This window comes from Eleginops maclovinus, chromosome 13 (assembly GCF_036324505.1).
Source record: "Eleginops maclovinus isolate JMC-PN-2008 ecotype Puerto Natales chromosome 13, JC_Emac_rtc_rv5, whole genome shotgun sequence".
Classification (NCBI taxonomy): domain Eukaryota; kingdom Metazoa; phylum Chordata; class Actinopteri; order Perciformes; family Eleginopidae; genus Eleginops; species Eleginops maclovinus.
The window spans coordinates 5,867,678-5,890,666 of record NC_086361.1 but is presented as its reverse complement, the minus strand read 5'-3'; the positions used below and the strand labels follow the sequence as shown (position 1 = coordinate 5,890,666).

The window sequence follows — 22,989 nt, the reverse complement described above, 5'->3', positions numbered from 1 at the left end:
CCAGGGCCCTGATCCTGTGTGTAGCTGGGAGAGTGGTTGCTGTGTGTGTGCAGGGACTGGGCCCTCTGTTGGCGGGCCGAGTCGCAGGTCTGGTTGGGGTGCCAGGCCTGCTTGCAGTGGTAGCAGAACTCGGCTCCACATCCCTCTCTGCGACACACCAGCCGGGGGCAGCTGGCACAGCCTGAGGCGATGACGGCAAACCTGAGAGAGACCGGCCAAAAGAGGAGCCGTTAATAGTGTGGAAACTGAAGAATTTGTAAAGAGACAGAAAAATACTACATATGGTGATAAAGGTGATAAATAACAATTCTACAGTATATTCAAGACTCATTAAGCAGAATTTTTATGCTGACATTATTTCTTCAAAGGGTGACTAATTGATTTGTCGATCTACATAAACTGAATCACTAACTATCTGATAATCGATTAATAGTTTTCATCTTTTTATCCAAAAATGGTATAAAATGCTTTTTTAAACCTCTCAAATATGGAGATTTCCTGCTTCTATATTAAACAAAAAATCTGTGGTTATTGAACTGAAACAACAATTTAAATTTCTTGTTGGACTTTGAGAGACTGTAACAGACACGTTTCACTATTTTCTGAAGTTTTATAACCATTAATTTATTAATCTAGAAAAGAATCCTCCTATAATAAGCCGCACATGAAAATCATAGTTACTTGCTGCCCTAATTGACATCAAATCAAAAGAATGTAAAAACCCCAGATAACAGAAGCATTTATAACAGCAATATTTCAGACTGAGTTATTATTTTAGTGTCAGTAGACGACCTATTGTCCTGTGAACCTTGGCATACAAATTTGTAAAAATTGACACATGAAAACCGGCCAGAGGGAGTGGAGACCTTGAGACTCAAGAATGGATTAGGATCATTTATGACTTCGCTCTGCCAGAGAATAAAAGACTCAGATGCAGCATGGGTTGCAGTCAGTTATGAGAAAGGGCTCAATGTGCTACTAGGCAATGTCTCTACCAAATTTCACGGCAACACGTTTAGTGCCTGTCGAGACACTTAAAAAAACACCAATGTCGACAAAAGAGGAAAAATCTGTAAGAACAATTTTCTGAGTTTCAAAAGTAACTTTACCAAATTTCATGGTAATTACAAAAGTTTGAGTAACGTACCTTTTGCTGTCATAGCCATAAGAATGCAATATGTTTTGTTTTAGTCTCCAATTAACCTTTCTAAACTCATATTACATTTGAACACTTTTCCAAACCTTATCACTGTATTACATATACTTATTGTGACCATATGATGCTGACAATGAGAGCAAAATATTCCAACAAGCCACTGTGTTTGGCCACACATTACATGAGATGTAACTGTAGAAATACAGCAAAAACAAGGATAAAGAACACCACTCTAGCCATTAATGGGCACAACAAAGAGCCTGAAAGCTCTCCCCAGGCTGAGAGAAGAGATAAGATTTGATCAATGGAGTAATCAATGAGTAACAACATTGACAGAGGAGCAGAAAGAGATGGGATGAGCTCAGTCAATGGATTCCACAAGGTTCAATCCTGAGAAAGGAGAGAGATATGGGAAAATACAGCAATGAGTTATTGTAAAAGCCTCGACGAAGGTTAGGTTTTGGAACAAGACATTAAAAAGGTCCAACCAGCAAGGTCATTTGTGCTCAATTTTAAATTAAATCAAGAGAACTCTGTGACTGTATTTATCCGAGAAAAAGCTATGAGTCATGAGACAATAGCCGAAATGTTCAGAAATGTTGCAACATTAAAAAGTCCCCTAAACTCCCCTCTTGTTCCTCTGCCTTTGGTCAACCTTTCCACAAACATATGGGTTGAAACCAACAATTATATTCGTAATAGATTGTTTTGCTGTTTGTTTTATGGATGTACAAATTGCTTGTTTGAAAAATAAAACTCTTAGTTTTAAAAGTGTCTTTAAATGTTTTGATTTTGTTCAGATCAAACCCTAAAGAAATGAACGTTTATATATATTATAACACAGAAAGGCATGTTCCCACACAACACTACCAAATATCACTGGCATTTCTTATGATTTAGTATCCTGCCATTAATTTGCCAAAAAGAAAGTCAAAAACTAATCTAGCTTTCTCTGTGGAGGCTAAACACTTCATTAGGAATACATCTGTAGTGGTTCCAGATAAATCGGGGGGGGGGGGGGGGGGGGCATGCTGGGCCTAGTTATTTGATGAGAGGGGAACATTTTATGTGGGGCAAAGGAAACAGTGTTAAAGATTTCAAAGTTCAGTGTCATATGGGCACTGGCCCCTGTTTGCTCCCCTAGAACCGCCCCTGGGAATACATGATCTCATTAAAACTATACCAGACCAACCATCATTTTTTACTAATATTAGCAAATAAGGGGAACCAAACAAAGGTTGGTATTTTATAAAAACAAGGACAAAAAGGCAATCACAAAGAGTGAGGTAGACCGAGATAAAGGCTATCAATCACTGCAGAAATCACAAAGGAGGCCAGTCATCAAATATTGTTTCCAAGTCTAAATGGAAGAGAACATGTCAAAAAGCATGTCACATTTTTGCCTCTTTGTATACTTGGACAAACAAAGACTACGTCAGTCGAGTGCTCAAGTTATGGTATTAAAAAGGAAGAAGAGTGTGGAAGAAATGATAACATGACAAACTTATAATGGTTTCTGCACGCCTCCAACCAGCCGGCCCCAACATGCCGCTCATTAGCAGCTTCTCAAACGCTGACAGGCCTGTTCTTAGGAAGAATACATTTATGGATTATCAGAGAAGGCGAGAGTTTACTTTCGGAGACAGGACCAGACAAGAGCTGGCATTCCTGCAGAGACACATTGGGGAGGATATACACTAGACTGTCTCAAATAATTTTCAAAAAGTAGCTTCTGTCCTGATGAAATGAACGCTCCATACAGCAGTGGTGTAAAGTAATTAAGTACAGTTTAGGTTCTTTCACTTCAATTCAGAGGTAAATGGTGTACTTCTACTCCACTACATTTATTTAATAGTTACTTTACAGATTTGGATTAATGAAATATAATCAACACTTGAATCAGACTAGTTCCACCTGGAGTAAATTCACAAGCTCTCCTGCAGTATACAAAGTCACTTTTGCACTTTTAGTTGAGCAACATTTGCAATGCAAGACTTTTACTGTAACAGAGTATTTCTACACGCTAGGACTTCTACTTTTACTCAAGTACAAGATCTGAGTACTTCTCCCACCTCTGCCACACAGGCATCAGAAGGTCAAATATTCACTCAACTGACTCAGTGCTGAAATAACGGTATGAAGCTTGGATTCAACAAAGGGAAAAACACAGAGATGCCAAGTTTGCATTTCTAATCTGCAACAAAAGCGCTGTGGTTTACGCTCACCTAAACAGAAAACAAAACAGCAGTTTGAACAAGCTCTTCATAAGAAGACAATTGCATAACCATTTCTTTTTTTTAAACCCACCATGTGCCAACGCCATTCTCATCAGCTAAGAGCCAACTTAATAACGTTTATACAGCCTGTCTTTCAAATGTATAACAGTGAGGTCACCCAGGAACATTAATGGGTACACATTTATATTGTACTGAGTATACAATTTATAATACAATCAAGTTGTGTTGATTTTCTTAATGAAAGAATGACTTATTCCCTTATGTGTCGAGCACATTCTCCCACTTCTTAAACTAAATAAACTCTTTAAAAGCCTCTGCTAGAAAAGTGTGTAGTCACACAGCTAGAAATAGGGCTGTAAAATATGAAAAATAACCTTTAAAGAAAGGTGGTTCTCATTGGGCAGGGACACAGCTGCAATAATACGATGATCTCATAGAATATAAAGCATATAAACCAATCACAACAGAGCCTTCCAGCTAACCAATCAGAGCAGACTGGGCTCTGGTTTCAGACAGAGGGTGAAAACAGGTGCTGCAGCATAGGCAGTATGAGAAACATAAAGAGCTTTTTGAACAATAAAGCATGGAGACATGTCTCAATAGAGACACAAAATACAAATATGACCCTGAAAATGAGCGGAAAAGGCCCCCTTTAAACATATACAGCAGGAAATATAAAATGTACTGTATATATCTATGTATGTTCATTTACAAAAGTAAAACACTGTGATCGTTTTACAGTACCATGAATACTTTTCCTTTTCATGCTTTCCTTACATTTTACTGATAATACTTTCTCCTTAAGTGAGGTTAATGAAATTAAATGCAGAGCTTGACTTGTACTGGAGTATTTTTACAGTGTTGTATAGTAACTTTTACTGAATGTTATACTTCATTCCCCACCACACTGATTACTATTTCTAAATATACAGAGCAATGCTGTAGGTCCTGAGTTTGATTGTTGCACAACAGCCATAGCAGAAGTAGCGCAAATGTAATTAAAAATCCTCCTGAGAGGTGATCATAAATAACTAAATGTATTTGGCAATCCATCCAAAAGATATTTCAGTGTGGACGAGCTCAGTGCACTGATCCGCAGATCCCCACAGATATAGTGCCAGTAGCATGGGATAAAAACAACTAGAGGAAAGAGAAAAGTGTCTGCGTGTCTGTGCTCCACGTTTGGATAGCTCGAGACTTGTTGAGGTACAAAGCAGAGGTTGCCACGACACCCTTCCCCCAGAAGAGCATCCTACGTCACAGCAATTTCACTATTTGGTGGATTTCGGGCTCAGGGCTAATCAGGCTGACATCTCAAGGATGGAAAAAGAAGAAAAAGGAACACAGACAGAGGTGTTGAGATAGATCAAAACAAAACGAGTGTAACAGGATCGTGTTAGATTATGAGCTGGGATGTAAATGTGGAATAAAACAAGACAGATTCAGAGGAAAGAGGCGGGGATGTTTGTGAGGGCTGACAGGCTGCGTGATGAGAGGAAGCGTGCACAAACACTCCTGTCAGCGTTCAGCTTCACCAAGAGCCACCTGGGAATCCTGCTGAGTTTGTAAATGCAACGCTACAACACACATTTAGAGGTCCACTAATAGCCGCAGTATTGAACTGAGCGAGCCTCAGTGTGACCCGCACAGAAACATGAGGAACACACTCAGTGTCCGACGACACGCACCTGCACCCAGGGAGCAGTGTGATCACGTATTGATCTGTTTAATTAAGCCCCAACTCCTGTTACCCCTGGCAACGCTCCCTCTATGCCGCATCGATAGTCACCATAGCAACTGACAGCCAGAGGAGAGGCACTCTTTGTTCTCCATCACACGGGACGAGACCTGATTGGCCAAATGTAACGAGCAGGGCGGAGGTGTCGTGACGGTCACAGGATAAGTCAGACACAAGAATTGTTTAAGAATTCAATCGCAATTTTTCTTTAATTTATTCAATTAATTTATTTCTGACAAAGACTGTAAGACTGATTTTACAAAGTAGACAATAATGCACATTGTCTTCAGTGTGCAGCAACTGCTTGTGTGTTGTTCAAGTTTTATTATTATTGTTTTTACTAGAACTTACTGTTAAAGAAGCACAAATAGATTTTGTGGCAGAATACAAAACTGACAACCCAACATTAATCATTTGTACCATTATATACAGCAGTTGCTTATTTACATATCCAGCAGACATGCAGATATATTAGCATTCAGTTAGAGCCATGTTTGATGAATCTTAAGTCCCATAATCATTCTGCTTTTGGCTCTTTTAGCAACGATCACTTATCAAACTGCTGAGAAATGTCTCTTAGACTTTCTTTCTCCATGTCAAGGACCAGACTGCTGAGATTAATAATGTTTTCTAGCAACATCTTTATTTCCGAATATGCAGAAGAGCTGCGATAAGTATCATCCGCATATACACTTGTATAAACAGTCTAATGTATTTCTTTTGAAATAGATAAGATGTCACATTTACAACACACACACACACACAGACACACACAGACACACACACACACACACACACACACACACACACACACACACACACACACACACACACACACACACACACACACACACACACACACACACACACACACACACACACACACACACACACACACACACACACCTGTCAGCTCCAGTTCCAGACTGTTGGTCACTAGAGGTTGCTTTCACAGAACGTGTAATAAGTGTGAATATCTTGTGTGTGTGTGTTTACAGAGCTGTGTCTCTGTCTCCAGCTGGAGCTGTTTGTGGTGAATAATAATCTGGACTTGCTTAACTTGGTTTAAAGAGGTGTTGAGTCACCGCTGGCATCAGACGGAGCATCGTAGCGGTAAATATGTAGGTCAGCAGTCAACCTCTCCTACACTGATGCTGCTGAAGCAAACGCACACTTTTTGAACCAGGTGCTGATTATCATGTCCTGGCTGGTTGCTTATCTCCGCCTACATAAGCATGGGCCTGCTGTAAAAACAACTTTAAAAAATAATAATAATTCAATTAAAGCTGCAAGCAAAGATGATCCGGGCTACACACATGCTCACACGTTGGGGTGTTTCAAGGATCCCTGTGGCCACAGCAGTGAATCACCCGTGTCATGAACCGATCCGTACAGATAACCTGATTTGTTATGTGCATGTGCGCAAATAAGCTACTTCCTGCTACCTCTATCACTTTACCGTGCTGTTGAACCAATTTCCTCTTTACATTTCCATACATGGGGATCAGAGTTTCCAGACAACACACTCACTCACTCACTCGCTCGCTCACTCACTCGCTCACTCACTCGCTCACTCACTCACTCGCTCACTCACTCACTCACTCGCTCGCTCACTCACTCACTCACTTTGTGACAGTAGCACAAGAAGAGAAGTTATACATGTATTGACTTAACTCAATAATGTGAGGTAAGTTTGATGCATTTGATACATTAGCCACTTTATGCTACCGGTTTTCCACTGTGGCTGTAGCAGTGAGTGTGTTGAATCCAGAAAGCATGTGTTTCATTCCTTATAAACTGAAGTTTCTTCTAGTTATAGAACACTTGTTGTTTCTGCTTTAAAAATATCATAGTCTCGCTTAATGAATTTCAAAAGATGAACCCCTGCTGTTTCAGATATACCACTATATCTCTTGATCTAAAAGGCTAGTTTGTCATCACATTTGGTGAGAAAAATCTATTCCCTAGTGAGGATACACATTTGTAAGTTAGCATATTTTGATTTGAATGACTTTTAGGGGGAAAAAAAGCTAGTTTGACAGCATACAGACATGGGGAATGTTCCTGAATGTCTTTTTTATGAGCTCAAAATAAAATGAGAGAAAGCTTTGAAAAGTATTGCCATATAATTAGACTAAATCAAATGGTTTACTTTTTTTAAAAAGAGAAAAAAACGTAATTATCTTAAAAAGATATTAATTTTTTTCTAAAATCACTACCAAAAAACGGAACCATCAACCTTCAAGGGAATGTCCATCAACTCTCTTGACATTGAGATACAGAAACTGAAAAGACCGGTCATTTTAGCAGATGGAGCTCTGCCGCAATGCTCTACAATTATTCCATACTATATTTCACATTAAGTAAAGTTTTGTAGAATTAAAAAACAAGAACGTATTTAAATATTGTAGTAGATCAAATGCTATTAAAGAAAGTTAATGGGCCCGGATCTGATTTTGATCTGAAACCAAAGTAAAAGAGGACTCAAATGATTTCCATTCCTATGCAGTTCTCCAACCATAAAAGTATATTAATCTGTAGCATCATACTTCTGAGACACCTGGCTTTAACAAAAACGAGAGAGAACTTAACTTTTCTGGAAAACACAAACTGAAAATAGCAAATATACTCAAACAAACTAAAATGTTGCCAAAAAGTCAAAAATAAATGGTAATGAAAACTAATTGAAAATTCTAAACTATTATACTGTAACGGTTCAAATGTAATTCCCATTGATGTAGGTGTATGTCACCCGATCATGGAGATACAAACCAAAAAGCAGAGACGTGAAGGTACATACAGATTTATTCAAAGATACCACAAGGACGCTTTGGCCTTCCCCTGCGACAATACCTGTATTACTGTACCAAACCACAGCCGAACAACACCAGCCAATATCTGCGCTCCACCTTCCCACACACACAGTAACACACACTATGAATCACTTTTGCTTTCTATGATGAAACAAACGCCTCCAATTTGTTCCAGAAACCTAACGAGAACTTCTCTACCTCAGAAACCTTCTGAATCTCCCCTCCTCTCATAGCCCTCTGACATTTCAGATTGTACTTCCTCATCCCGTCTATCTCTTTTTCTAACAGAGCTGGCTACTGCTAATCCAGAGAGAAAAATATAGAAATGTATCATGAGTCTTTAGCAATGACTCTCATCTGGAAGAATGAAGAAGTCAAACAAAAGATGTTAAAGCTGTTAAAACTAAACGACAATAAGTTATGTGTAACTTATAAAACTACTTCCTGCATTAAATCAAACATATCATGTCACAGGTGATTACATTCTTACTGCTTTCTCAATCATTCTGGTTTAGTTTCTGTTTCTTGTTGTTGCATATTTGTTTTAATTTATTGTAAGGGGAACAGTGTTCATTTCAGTTCAGGAACAAACTTTTGAGAACATGACAGACAAATGCTTTAAAGCCTAATCTCTGATCAGTTCTCTTGATAATACCCAAGAAACAGGAAGATGCAAACAAACCACGCTGAGAAAACCAAACACACTGCTCACACTGTCCGATAAACTACTGATGAAGACATTCATTGATTCATCTTTTAGTCAAATCATTGAAAAGAAATTGTCAATAAGCATGATAAAGTATAAACTATCAATCATTCTTTGGTTTCAGTGTCTTAAATGTAAAAAACAATAGCTGCTTTTCTCTGTTTATTGCTACTTCAATATCTTTTTTTGGGCTTTCGGACGATTGAAAACAAGCTATTTGAAGATGTCAAACTGGGCCATAAGAGGTTGGAACACAATTGACAATCTTGTGACTATCTTAAGGACTAATGAAGCATTCATTCAAAAATATATGTGGCGAGTCACAAAAAACATGTAACCTGGCAGCTGTTAGTTAAATAGAATAGAAACAGAAAGATGTAAATAAAACAAACTGAAATAATGACGGTGCATGCCTTCTATAGGCCTCTTCAACCCAGATGTAGCACATTGCACCACATTTAAAATGAATCTTCTTGGCAATAGTTAATATGTGGATACCTTATGGGACACAACATTTAAAAGGTCATCAAGCGGTTTGGATTAGTCTCTCAATATTTTTATTTTTGTGTTGCTATCCGCATTCTTTGTCATTGCCATGGAGACCCAACAACAAAGTTGCTGCCTTCTTTGGTCATTTTATATCCAGGAAGGGTTCCCTAATTTGGGAAATCCCTTGGTTAGGACTGAAGTGGTTTTGTAATAGCGACAAGGAAACATTTTTATGGAATACCAATAGGATTTTAGACAGATTACAGCAGAGAAGACATGATGGAGGGATTCTTACCCGCAGTCAGGCGCCGGGCACCATCGGCAGTCCGGGTCAGAGGCCAGGCACCTCCGCAGCAAGAACTCCTCATACTTCTCCAGCAGGGCCGCGTCATCCAAGATGTCCGCCACCTGTCGCGGGGCCAGTCTCTCGGCACATTCGGGGCAGCTGAGCTGGACTCGGCTCTCTGTGATCTCGATGCGGAGGTACTGGCGCAGGCAGCAGAGGCAGGAGCGGTGGCTGCAGCCCAGCAGCTCGGGGAGCTGCTCGGGGGGCTGGCGCACCAGGCACAGGGGGCACTCCAGGAGGCTGGCATCCCCAGAGGAAGGGGCTCCCCCCAGGGACGGCTGGCTGGAGGAAAGTGGCTTTGAGAGCGTGCTGGAGGCGGCATCCTGGGGGGTGGTGGTGGCTGTGGGAGTAGCAGAGGCTGCAGCGGGTGCTGAGCTCAAGGCAGAAGGGAGGATTGGCTGTTGTGTATTGTGATGTTGGTGTAGATGGGATAAAGGGGTGGCTGCTGCTCCTTTGGGGCCCCTGGCCCCCCGTTTACTGTGGAAGAGGCTGTGGAAGGAGATGCGGCCCTGGCGTTTGCCAGCCGCACGGCACTTAGGGTTAGGGATGCCACTCACCGAGGAGTGAGGCGACTCTGAGTCCTTTTCTGAACCCATGATCCCAGGAGAGACACAGGGCCGGGTATTGTCCCCTGAGACACTTCAATGTCTCCCAGAGGGACACTCAGTTTCACAAAAACACACTCAGTCACAGACACAAGGGAGGACTTGTCCCCTGTGAGAACCACACTGGAATGCAAATGATATCCGAGCTCCTGTTAGAGAGACTTGGCCAGTCACCTCCTCCTCTTCCTTTTATGAGAGAAGAAAGTGTCACCCGTAAAGAGTAAAACAACAGAGACGTAAAAATTAAAATGAAAGTTCAAAGTGAGAGAGAAATCCCCTTCAGCTCCCAATGTTCCTCTAAAAGACTGCTTTCAAAAGGCTCTCAAAGAAGTTGCAAGTCTTTCATCTCCCAGGCAGACGTCGAGGTGAAACATTACTGCCATTATCAAAAAAATGTCTGATCCGATGAATGACTCACCTTAAAAATAGACAGGGTATAAAAGAAAAGAAAAACAGAACCATCCACGGGGCAGTCTGGATTTTTTTATTTCTCCTCTGAATGGAGTGAATTCTCCTCAGCTGAGCCTTCACTCGGATCGTCTTGCTCTGTTCTTGTTAAACGCCGGTCTCTCTCTGAACGCTGTTTTCTGTCAGGGAGAGCAGAGCAGGAAGTTAGCACAAAGAGCATGCTCAGTATGACACACACCTCCCTCCCTCTCTTTCTGTCTCGGCTTTGCTCTTCCTGGGTTTCAATTTGATCATTAACTCTTGTGACCGTGAACTGATAACCCATCTGAGCTGAAGCATTTAAATACACACAGACACACACTACATGGAGCTAAGGCTACACTGTGTTGAATAACTTCAAATGAAAAAGGTTCAATTTAAATCAGAAGCCCGATATAGAGACATTCATGACATCATCACCCAGTCCCTCTGTATATATATTTATGAGTATAAATATATATATAAATATATCATCTCTATCATGCTGAGTGCCACAAGCTCTTCCTCCACTTCACACTGCGCTGCTAGTGCCGTTGCCATGGTGACGCTCACTATGAGCGAGGCAACAGCGACCCACTCTGTGACTCTGACACACACACACACACACACACACACACACACACACACACACACACACACACACACACACACACACACACACACACACACACACACACACACACACACACACACACACACACACACACACACACACACACACACACACACACAATTGAAAAGGGAAATAATGATGTGATATTGGTATAAATGTAAATATAGATTGCACAAAAACCAAACTTCACACAAAACATATGTTCTTTCCTTTATATAAAAAACATTAAGTAAAATATAGTAACACAATCGTGAGAAAATACATGTTCAAATGGACACAGACACGTGTAGCTCATATATAAATAGATGTTTTATTCTTTCTATATCAGATTATAAATTCCCTTCTCAAATCTGTAATAAAACCACGGAAAGACATGTTGAAACTTGTATATGAACACACACAAGCTGAAAATCCTCTGCCACACGCATATGCCATTCACTGCATGTACACACACACACACACACACACACACACACACACACACACACACACACACACACACACACACACACACACACACACACACACACACACACACACACACACACACACACACACACACACACACACACACACACACACACACACACACACCTCTGAATGAACATGTGTAAAGTGATACTTATTTTCACACACATCTAATTACATCCTGTCTCCTCACTACAATTACAGGCTGTGTACGCTGATGTTAAGGAGTGTGTAGGAAATACTAAACAGCATGCTTATATTATTCAGTTGCTATTGTATTATTATTTATTTAAATGTTTGGATGAAAAAACCTAAAAAACATTTAAAGGTTTATTCATCTTCTCCCCCTATTCCTTCAAGATGAATGCAATTTTGTTTTGTTTAATGAATCTGATGTTTGTATTCATTGAACTCAGGAAAACCAGAGAATTCCAGAGAAAAAGGGTTAGAAAAGGGTCATTTTAAATTTCCCCGTTGTGGGAAGAATAAAATATTATTGAAATCAAGCATCTAAAATGTAACTTATTAACAGTAGGCTATTTCATGTTGCTTTTGTAATACAATGTAAATAGGAAAATTGACTACACTTGACTGGTGTTTAGATAATTATAAAGTGGAATTAATTTGGATCTATTTTATGTGCCGTTGGATTGTTAATCTATAACATGATCTATAAATATTTTTGAAACCTATTGTGTTTTTGTAAATTCTTAATTTGTGAAGTAACTATCTATAGCAGTACAATACATTCAGGGTAATAAAGTATAAAGTACTCCATAATAGTTGCTTCTAAATTGAAATGGAATGGAGTAGAAGCCATGTGTGCAATACTCAACTGCTTACCACCACTGGAAAACTCACACCCTATAAAACAGTGTGTTTCTGTCCTGAGAACACACAGTACTGCCTGTTTCTCCCAACCTTAATTTCAGCTAAGTGCACAGATGGCAAGAATAAAAAGCAGCAACCTTCTTTGTCCAGAAAAAAATGTGCAATCTTGAATTGAGACTGAATGTGAAAGGTTTAAAGATTCAAACAGGCATAGAAGGCAGTCCATAAGATGTGTCTGTCTGTGACAAATGAGCAAAAGAAAAGTAAAAGTGTCTGAAACAATAAAGGTAAATGCACCTTTTTTTATTGATTTAAATATTAAGTACACAACTCAACAATATCTAGCCTAACCATTTCAGGAGTGTGTTTGTGTGTGTGTGTGTGTGTGTGTGTGTGTGTGTGTGTGTGTGCGTGCGTGCGTGCGTGCGTGCGTGCGTGCGTGCGTGTTCTGAATTGAGCAGCAGTGGAGTAGGAGGACAAGTGTGGAACAAAATGTGTGTGAGCATGTTGATAACAAATCAAGCCCAGATTGTGAAGTTCTCAGGCTGTTCATACCAGATCTGCCAAACGACAACATAATAATCACACACACACACACACACACACACACACACACACACACACACACACACACACACACACACACACACACACACACACACACACACACACACACACACACAGTGTAAAAAGCTGTGTGCTGTATACAGGTGTGCGTCTGTGAAATTTGATTGCTGTTATTCAACAAGATGAATCACTGCCAGCCTCAACACTTCTGTGTGCACACACACACACACACACACACACACACACACACACACACACACACACACACACACACACACACACACACACACACACACACACACACACACACACACACACACACACACACACACACACACACACACACACACACACACAGATAGACGGCCACCTCGAAGGGAAGATTTAGTTGATTACCATTAGCTAAATGTCATTTTCCGTACTCATTATGATAAATGTGTGTGAATTTATTATTTTTGTTAGTTGAAAGAATCAATTAACCAGTGCAGAAGTCACTGTTGGCCCTTTTTTATTAACTGTTATATTATTATCCATATTTTGGATTATTGCTATGAATACATCAACATGTAACACTTTTCTTGGTGGATTGCTCTATGTGGTGCTAATTATTTATGTATTTTCACCGGGTCGGGTCAAGGAGGAAGCAGTCCCAGCAGAGGGCCCCAAACTTCCCTTTCCATTGCCACTTCAAGCAGCTCTGACTGAGGTATTCCAATTCTCTCCCAGGCCATGTGGAGAAATAATCTTCCACCTGATCACGGGTTTGCCCCTCATTCTCCTCCCTGCCTGGATCACCTCCCTAGGATGGCAGCAAGTTGGCAACCCTACCCGAACTACCTCAAGTGGCTCCTTTCAACACTAATGGTGCATTCACACCGGACGCAATGCGAATATTCGCATCTCTCCTATCGCCCTAATTCCATCGCTCTTACCGCGTCATTCAAATACTATGGTAGATACCAACTACATCACAAGAAGGCACAAGAAAAACCCTTTGAAATGTGTGTTTTCTGAATGGAGATCGGATCGATCAGGCTAAGCTCATGTTGTAAAACTATGTTAGAACTGGTTTATAAATGGTTCTTAATGATTAATAAAGTGTTTACAACCTATTTAACAACCTAATTATAAACCCTTTATGAATCCTTCATGAGGGTAGTCTTATTGTAAAGTGGTACCTGTTTCTTAAACTGATCACGTCTTGTATGTGAAATTTCAATCCGATCAGTAACTTGGCAACAGGAACAGTTCCAAAAGGAGAAAAACTAACACAGTTCATTTACTTTATAAAGGTTCAGTAGAGGTAGACAAAATACTCAAGTATTGTTAGCTACTCTCAGATGAATATAAGTGCAGCTCTTGATAATACACTGTGTCACACTGCAGCCTCTCCTGTCACATTATGATGCCAAACGAATCCTTTATGACATGTCATAGGGCCGGACTTCCTAAGAACTTCAATGCTGATTATTATCTCGATTGATTCCAGTGAAAACCGTCAGGAAGCTTCACTATCAATCTACACGGATGTGACACATTAACAAAGCAGAGAAAAAAAAGCATGGCACGACAAACCAGCTCAACAGCCTGTAGTTCTTACAAATCATCATAAAGTACAGGAAAAAAAGACAACACTTTGATTTATCTTTAAAAAGGCAGTCACATAAAACAGAAATAGTAACTAAGGACGTTTTTTATTATAATGTTTTTACAAATCCGGAAGACGTCATTATCCTGTTGTTGTACTCAGTGTTCGAGAGCACTCAATCTATTTGGATAAGAGCTTCAGCTGGAAGCCTGAACCTATAGTGACTTTGTACTGACATGACCAGACGGATCCACAGGGGCCCGGGGTCCGCATACAGCTGAGCTTACACTGTTTGTTGTGATACCGACTAAAACCCAGCTAATCTGATGTGGGACAGAACAGGTGGTCCCCTACTCAATATAGGAGCTAATAATGTATGAGATGGGGGGTGGAAAGCTAATTAGATACCATCAGCTAATAGACATGGGGGCACCTGACCCTGCTTGTTTCTAGAGAGCAATCTTATCACAATATCAACCTAAATAAGAGCCAAAAGACACGTTTTGGCACAAACGATGAAGTATGTTTTGATAGTATAGTACATTTTCCTAGTGACGAAACGGTGGTAATACAACACCTCTCAGTCATGAGACACCATTGGAAACAAAAAGCTTACAATGGGAATGACACCTAAAATGCGCTAAAAACCAAATCAATTTTCCCTTAATTTATCTGACTGAGCTGAGATCCAGCATGGCTTTGGGAAAATACAACTATATGCATCCTCTATGGGGCTATTTCCTGAATGATTTGGGTGCTTTTGTTCTCGAATCAGGCCATTTTGGCTCCATGCGCCACTGAGCAACTATTTCAGAAATGCACCTGGCCGCCCCTCCGACGCTGTATCCTGTTCTCTTTACACACACAAAATGTCATTTTCTGCGTATAGCAATGTGTCAATAAAAATAATATCTCAACATTTTTGGTGTCAGGAAGTAGCTTGGAATCAAACAGCCTTTTCAAGTGGAAAAAAATAATCCCACAGTTTCTCAGAACTTGCAAAAAGCACAATAATCCAAATCTGCTATCACAAGCTGATGCCAGCATTGAATCATGTAGTAGAAAAGATATGTGTCATTATGAAGTTATATTTAGACTGTTAGACCGTAACTACAGAGGCACCCACTTATGTCTACAGAATGCACACACCCCCTCATGTAGCCGCTGTTCTGTTGTCGGGCATCACCCAGGCTCGAGGTTATTACACTGTTAGTGGACCGAATAGAAAAGCAGCACAGACTGCTGCTCCTCGTGTTAGCCGCTTAATGTTCCTTCTTTTAAGAGACTAGGTCAAGCAAAACTTTCTCAGTTTAGAGGATCTCTGTGAGAAACATTTGGTTTGCGTAGAAACTCACAATTCAAGGCTGCTTCCAGTGAGCAGAAGGACCACAGTTTGGATTTGAAGACGGATTTAGTGGGTTAGCCTCCTCCAACACAAATTAGTAATGCACTTCTTTTTTTTAACTTAATAATTCAGAGGCCGTGACCTTTTTCAACATCTCACAGCGATTCACACAGATGTTAACAGTGACACCTGAGACCTGTTAAGTACAGCTGTAGTAATGCTAATGAGATGTTAGCGGAGATAAGGTTTCCAGTGTTTTCCAATCTGAAACATCCTCAGATAACGTCCAAACATGAAACTCTTAGACATGCCCATAACTAACCCTCTTTCTGTCATACTGAAAAGGAACAAAAGCATACAAATAAGAAAAATACACAGTTTTTACAAGATAATCTTAAATGTATTTAGCAACGAGCAAACTGGAGTCATCTCATGCCAGGCATTCATAAGACGCCAATGGGGAAGTGAACGTATATGTGAAGGACGATGTGTGATCAAAGATGCTCAATAACCTAAGAGTACAACCTTAAACACTTCTAGTCTCCTAAAAAACTGTAGTGTAATGTAACATAGGTTTAGCTATATGAATATTAGTAGGCTTTGTGGAAGATAAGGTGATGTTAGCTTATTGTATTGTATATTTTAAGATAAGTGGTGAAAAATGGGTCCTGTGTTTACTTTAAGGTTACCTTCATGCAAAAAATCACTTGTTATGTGAGTTCAAGCTCACTTCTCTGTTTAAATGAATGGATTAAGCTGGCACTAGTCTCCTTCAGGGGCGGGGCAGTGGCAAAACACACGTGAGCGCAGCTGCAGGAAATGACTTTCTTTCTGAATTGTCTCCGGCCTAAACTTTCGCTATAGAGCTAATGGCAGTGTCATTGTAGGCATACAGCAAAGTATTTGACCTGATGTTTTTACAGTTCATCTTGACAGTGATCCATTGATAGTGATCTTTATTGAATGGTCGTTAAAGAGGACATATTCTGCTCATCTTTAGTTTTATATTACTGTTTAGTGCCACTCCTGTGACATGTCTCCATGCTTTAATGTTCAGAAAGCTCTTTTTTTTTCTCCTCCTGCCTGTGCTGAAGCACCTCTTTTCACCCTCTGTCTGAAACCAGAGCCCAATCTGTAGCCAATAGAAACGTGATTGTCACATATTGTGTGTTAGAGCCAGTATTTTGTTTTTATATAAAAAAGGCCACCTAATGGTGACGAATGTAGTCCAAACCATATAAAGGACTACAATTCCGAAGTTATACTATCCTTTAAATATAAAAAAAGAAAGATAGAAAGAAAGAAAGAAAGGCCTAACTAAGTTGTTTATTTTTTCATTTGAGTTTTCCCCTTTTGTTTGATTTGTTTTAACTATTGTAAAGGCCTGTTTTCTTTATTATCAGTGTAAAAAAGTGTGTTATTTTTATTTGAGCAAACCCATTGCGCAATATCACCACCATCTGAGGCCAAACAAGTCAACAACAATGTGAGTAAAACAAATGTAAAGAGAAAACGTCTTGTGGCTTGATGGAAAAATAGAGAAGGAAGCCATGACAGTGTGTGTGAGAGAAACTCAATCTGAAGGGAACTGTTGGATTTTAGCCTTTGCAGACCCTTTACATGCACAAAAACCTATATAACACTTCAGGAGAAGAGAAAACCACAAAAAGCCTAATAGGGCGTCTTTAATATATTTTGGTTAGACTAATGTGGTGAGTGAGCTACCATCCTAAAAGCATCGCTGCTAGCATTTATCATACAACCTATTATCCATCTACAGTAACCCTCAATTATGTTTCCAACAGATAGGAACTTGTCTGGCGCAGCTCCCAGCTGTTCTCTGGAAAATGACCTCATATTCACTCTGACCATGTCTTAAATCAACAAGCTAAAACCATCGCTGCACAATCTTTTTGGTTCTGGACAAGAGTTATATGAGAAGTTGGAAACCACTTTAGTGGAGAAAATTACCTTTTATATAAATATAGCCAAAATATTGAAATGTATATTTTAAAAGTATGTTTTAACAGTAAATGAATTCATCTCTATCAATTAAATCTAGTCAAAATGTTTCAAGTGTGTATCAGTTTTATGTTACAATAAAAAAATATCCATCAAACACAATCCATTGTAACAGATAAATGTGTCTCAGAAAAGACCCATTGTTATAATTGACTGGAAGTCGGTTTCTTATAATATCAACACCAGAAATATAACTGTTTAACTTTCATAAACAGGTTTTTGTTCAGGAGAAAATCAACAATTCCAATAAACTAGGTGAAATACACCGTTTTTTTTACTGATACACAGAACATGAAGTACTAATCATTTACTGTCAATATTTCACACATCCAGCAGAAACACTTTTCTAACAGCAGGGCCGCCCACATTACAACGCCGTTATTTTGTCAGCAAAGTGGTTCGATTTCAGCATGTGCATGTGGGGGCGAGCTAATGAGATGAGAGTGATATTACCCATAATGGAGGCAGGTCTGTGGAAAAACACAGACAACACTTGATGACCCACTCTTCCCGGGAATCTGTGTGTGTGTGTGTGTGTGTGTGTGTGTGTGTGTGTGTCTTATCTTCCTCCCTTGAAAACCACTCAAACATCTGGCAAACTGAGGATCACTGTAAGAGTTTTGCAGGGTTCAATGAGCCATAATCAATTGCCAAATAAACTTTAAAAGAATAAAATATGCGCTTGGGATATGATTTATTTATCTGATGGTTTTACCCCCCTTCATTTAGTGGAAACTGACTACACAGTTGGATGATTTCCATATCACCACTTTTATGATACCTTATTCCTGCTGTGGGAAATCTAGGGAAACTACTATGTTTCTTATAAACTTTCTATCGCTCTATGAGGATTTTTAATCAATCAGTTGATTTCCAGAAAGATAATCATCCAATTTGCAAGATTATAACTGTGGTGAAGACATGTGATGTGAGGGTTCTGGTAAATATGTTTCGGGAAGGATGTGGCCTGATAACAGAAGGGGGGCCAAGTCATTGTGGTGCAATTCACAAGAAAGACTTGAAGCGTAAACTTTGAGCTTCAAGTCTTTAAGAGTCATGAAGCACTGTTCCTAAATGGAATGCCGTTTGTATGCTGCAGAATGTTTTTTAATGACAGTGAGTTTTTGTACCAGACAATATTATCTTTGATTGAAAGATCTAACTGGAACTCAGTGCTTTGTTTCACTTGCCATTTTATTTTAAGAATATAAGAATGTTGCTCTAGCTAACTTAATGTGGGATGACATTAAAGATTAAAATACTATTAGATTTATTTTATTTTATAATAACTGATAACATTTATCCGTCAAAATGTGTTTTGTCCGTTTAATGTTTTATAATGAGCATAACTAGCTGCAAAAAGTGTTCTAAAGTCTACCTAATCTACCTAAAGCACAAAAAGCAAAAACAAATCACATTCTAAAAATGATCTATATTATATTATTTCTTCATGTGTTCACCATTTTAGTGTTGCAGTTGATAAAGGATAAGCTAATTTTAGCTACTTTATCTAGCCTAAGCTTTAATAAACCATTATTATTATTATTATTATTATTATTATTATTATTATTATTATTATTATTATTATTATAACAAATCATTTAAAAATAATAAGATAATAATAAATGTAGTGGAGTTAAAATTCAAATACGTGCCTCTTAAATGTTTAATAAGGAGTTTAAACTAGCTTAAAATTTAATTACTAAACAATATATCTCCCTTTCTTTTTTGCATACACACACCACCACACACACATATTCAGAGCCCATGGTGATGCACTGGAAGGTAAAGGGAATCAAGCTGGGAGCTTCTATAATTAGAGGAGCATTCAGGAGCCATACTGCTTGGTTGTTTAATGTTTAATGTCAGGCCTGCAGTTGCAAAGAGCAAACCTCGGGGCCCTTCTTAACACACACACATATTTACAACACCCCCTCATACACACATACAGATGCATGTACAGAGAAGTAGGTGAGCAGCAGTAAAAGTAGTAAACTGAATGAGTGGATTCAGGTTTCAGAAGGGAAACAGCAGCACAATACACTGACACACACACAGACAGAGCGTGTAATTCCCAGCTATTGTCTGTAACCTGAAGCTTTGATGACATAGGAAACCAAAGCTCCTCTGGACGAGGAAAAGGTCAATCACATCACGAGAAAAAGAGGAACTGATCCGCACATGGACAAAGACAATATGCTGTGTTTCAATGGAATCTGGAAGAGATCACTTTAAATGAAATAACATACAGTATAGAGCTTTTGTTTGTTTAATCTTAGGTTAGATTTTAACACATAAAGTTTATCTTTGAATGCTTGCACAGATTTCATAAGATAAGAAAGAACCCAGACCTTTCTCTAAACCGAATTCAACTTTGAAATGGATAAAATACATTTAGCTGCGGCTCTTCTCCACAGCAGTGCATTGCTCAGCTCCCATGGCAATTTGCTCCTGTCTGTTTCTCATAACTGGAGGCGTGCTGACCGCCCTCACTATAGGTAATACACTGACTATGGATAAGTACCTCAGATAACCCCACTTCACAATCCACACCATCCAAACCACTCGTTTAAGTCATGATATAGAATTTGCTAGTTATTTTCAATATTCAAACTTTCTCCCTCCATCTGTGCAGCTTATTTACATCCAAAGCAAATGGTAATCGTGATCATTCACTGTCGTTTCTTGGGCCCTCTAGAAGACACACACAAACAAAATGGAAATGGGAAAATAGAGCAAAGAAATACCTCAATTCTACCCTTATTACCAATCACAACAGAGAGCCTTATATTTGAACTATATATTGAGGGGCAATATCTATGCAAAACTTGTCTGTGAAGTGTTTTGCTCAAAATACCAAACAGATCCCTCATTGTAGCATGCCTCATCCCCCTCTATTTCAGCCCTGTTCTTGAAGTGCTGATTCTGTGACTGTCCCTTTAAATTTGAGCTGAGCTGAAGCTGGCCACGCCCCTTTAGAGCGCATGCAGCTCTCTCTCCTCTGTGAAAGTTTTCTACGAGAAGAAGAGACTCATCATAATGCGGATGATAGGTTGGGACGTGTCACGTGGGTGGGCCGTTGCCAGGAGTTCAATGTAAAGCCAGCCCGTATTTCGGTTATGACATCATAATCGAAGCAAATCGGGATCAGCTCGTTTGTACCCCGGTTTTTTGGGAGGTGGGTAAGGAGGAAACAAGATAGGGTTGTATTTTCTGACACTTTGGGGGTCTACTTACACAACGGGGACACGTATTTATGTGTAAAAAAGACATCAAAAGTGCATTTTGCATAATAGGGGACATTTAAATAAGTGTTTCTACAGCCCCATTATTTACTCAAAACCTACAAGTTGGTGAAGAAAATATAACATAAAATATTAAGATTCTGGAAAATGTCACCACACCTTTTAGTACCTTGAGCAGCACAATAGTAAAACCTGTCCTTAAACTCAAATACAGCTTTAAAATGTTCATCTAATATTCCTGTTAAGAGTTTTATTTGGCCCTCGACATCTTACAGTATCATAACATCTCTTCTGTTCTGAGCCTCACTGCCTTGTTTGTCCAGATATCTTTTAAAAACTCACATGTAGTGTTTTTTTCTTTCTTTTATTTCTCACAGGAAAATATACAGATTGTCCTCAGCCAAAGCACACATTGACCAGGGAGTGGCAGGAGCATGAATGTTTTAAAAAGGGAAAGGATTTCAACTCTGGGTGACTTGGATAAAGAGCTGAAGACATTTTGTTTTTACAGTTCATGATTATTTCCAGACATGCAGCAGTACTGACTCTGGACACTGACTTGTATCCTCCCTACATCTTACATGGACATGTCCCTTCCCTGTCATGATGATTAGGGTGGTTCTGGGTTGAGTTGCACTCCTGACTAGCAGATGCAGAGAACCTAAGTGTCATTTTAAAATGGCTATTTTCCAAAATAGATGCACTCCTTTTAATGTGGCCGTTTTTATGTTTAATCTAGGTCGTTTTAAGCACTAGGGCTCATTAAACCCATGACAGGTCAGACAGACAGCTCCTGCGGCAGAGGCGGGTTCTCCGCCGGGCACTCACCCTGCTCTGGACCGGGTCTCTTCGACAGGAGGATGGGGAGCGATGCGACGGACACTCCGACTCCAGTCTCGTCTCCCTTCTTGCGTTTATCGATAAACTGTAGGTAGAAACAGTCCTCTGTAACCGTTCCCAGCTGTCTCCTTTAGGGGGCTGCTGGCAGGTGATGGTTGGTCTCTATTGCTCCAGAAACTCTCTCTATTTAATCTCCAGAGTCCCTCTCTTCTGCTGCTGCGCTCCACCGCCGCTGCCCTCTGACGTCACGGAGGAAAGCCCCGCCGGTGACGTTACGCCGTCTGGACGGAGCCCCGCCCCTCAGGAAGTCCAGCTGGCATTTACCGTAAAAACCAACATGTGATTGTGGGAAAAAGAGGAAACCTACTGGGAAATTAACATAGAGCATTGTGTTCGAAGGGTTAGGGTTTATCAATACTCTTATCACTTTTATCTGCTTTGTTTATTCAAAGAGAAACAACAGACAATAGTATCTGTTATAGCGCTTATAAGGTAATCTTAGATCAGACAATAAGTCCTGTGTGATATCATCCTGTTTGTCAGCAAGGCAAACGTTCAGACATGCCAGAAACTAGATGAGTAAGCTTTTGTTGATTCACTCATGTATCGTAGCCTACTATTTTTATACAGTCTATGACTTAAGCACAGGTTTGAGATAGGCTTCTATGGGTTACTTATGCACTTTTCCCTTTCTCCAACCACACACACTTTCTAACCTGGCTTTCAATTCTGATATCACTACACTTGTAAAGTTTGGTGACGGCCAACCTGCTGGAAAGTACTCAAACCTCCTCTGTGGTAGTTCCCCATGCAGTGGGTATCTTCATTACCACATTTAGTCACGACATACACAAAATAATACTCACAAAGCTTTTGTGGCTGCTAATGAAAATAAAATCAGCTGTGAGCTTTTAAAATATTGTCCCACACATT

The 22,989-nt window shown here is 39.7% G+C and overlaps 1 protein-coding gene across 1 annotated transcript in view; it reads right to left on the bottom strand.

Moving 5' to 3' along the window:
• rnf19b (ring finger protein 19B) overlaps positions 1–22,302 on the bottom strand; it is a 34,195-nt gene extending 11,893 nt beyond the window's left edge. Inside the window, exons 1-3 of the mRNA XM_063899164.1 lie at positions 22,045–22,302; positions 9,435–10,677; positions 2–201 (exon numbers count right to left, since the gene is read on the bottom strand). Coding sequence (XP_063755234.1) covers positions 2–201; positions 9,435–10,081 — 847 coding nt within the window. The 5' untranslated portion in view covers positions 10,082–10,677; positions 22,045–22,302. The remainder of the gene's footprint in view (position 1; positions 202–9,434; positions 10,678–22,044) is intronic.
• Positions 22,303–22,989: the final 687 nt, after the last annotated feature.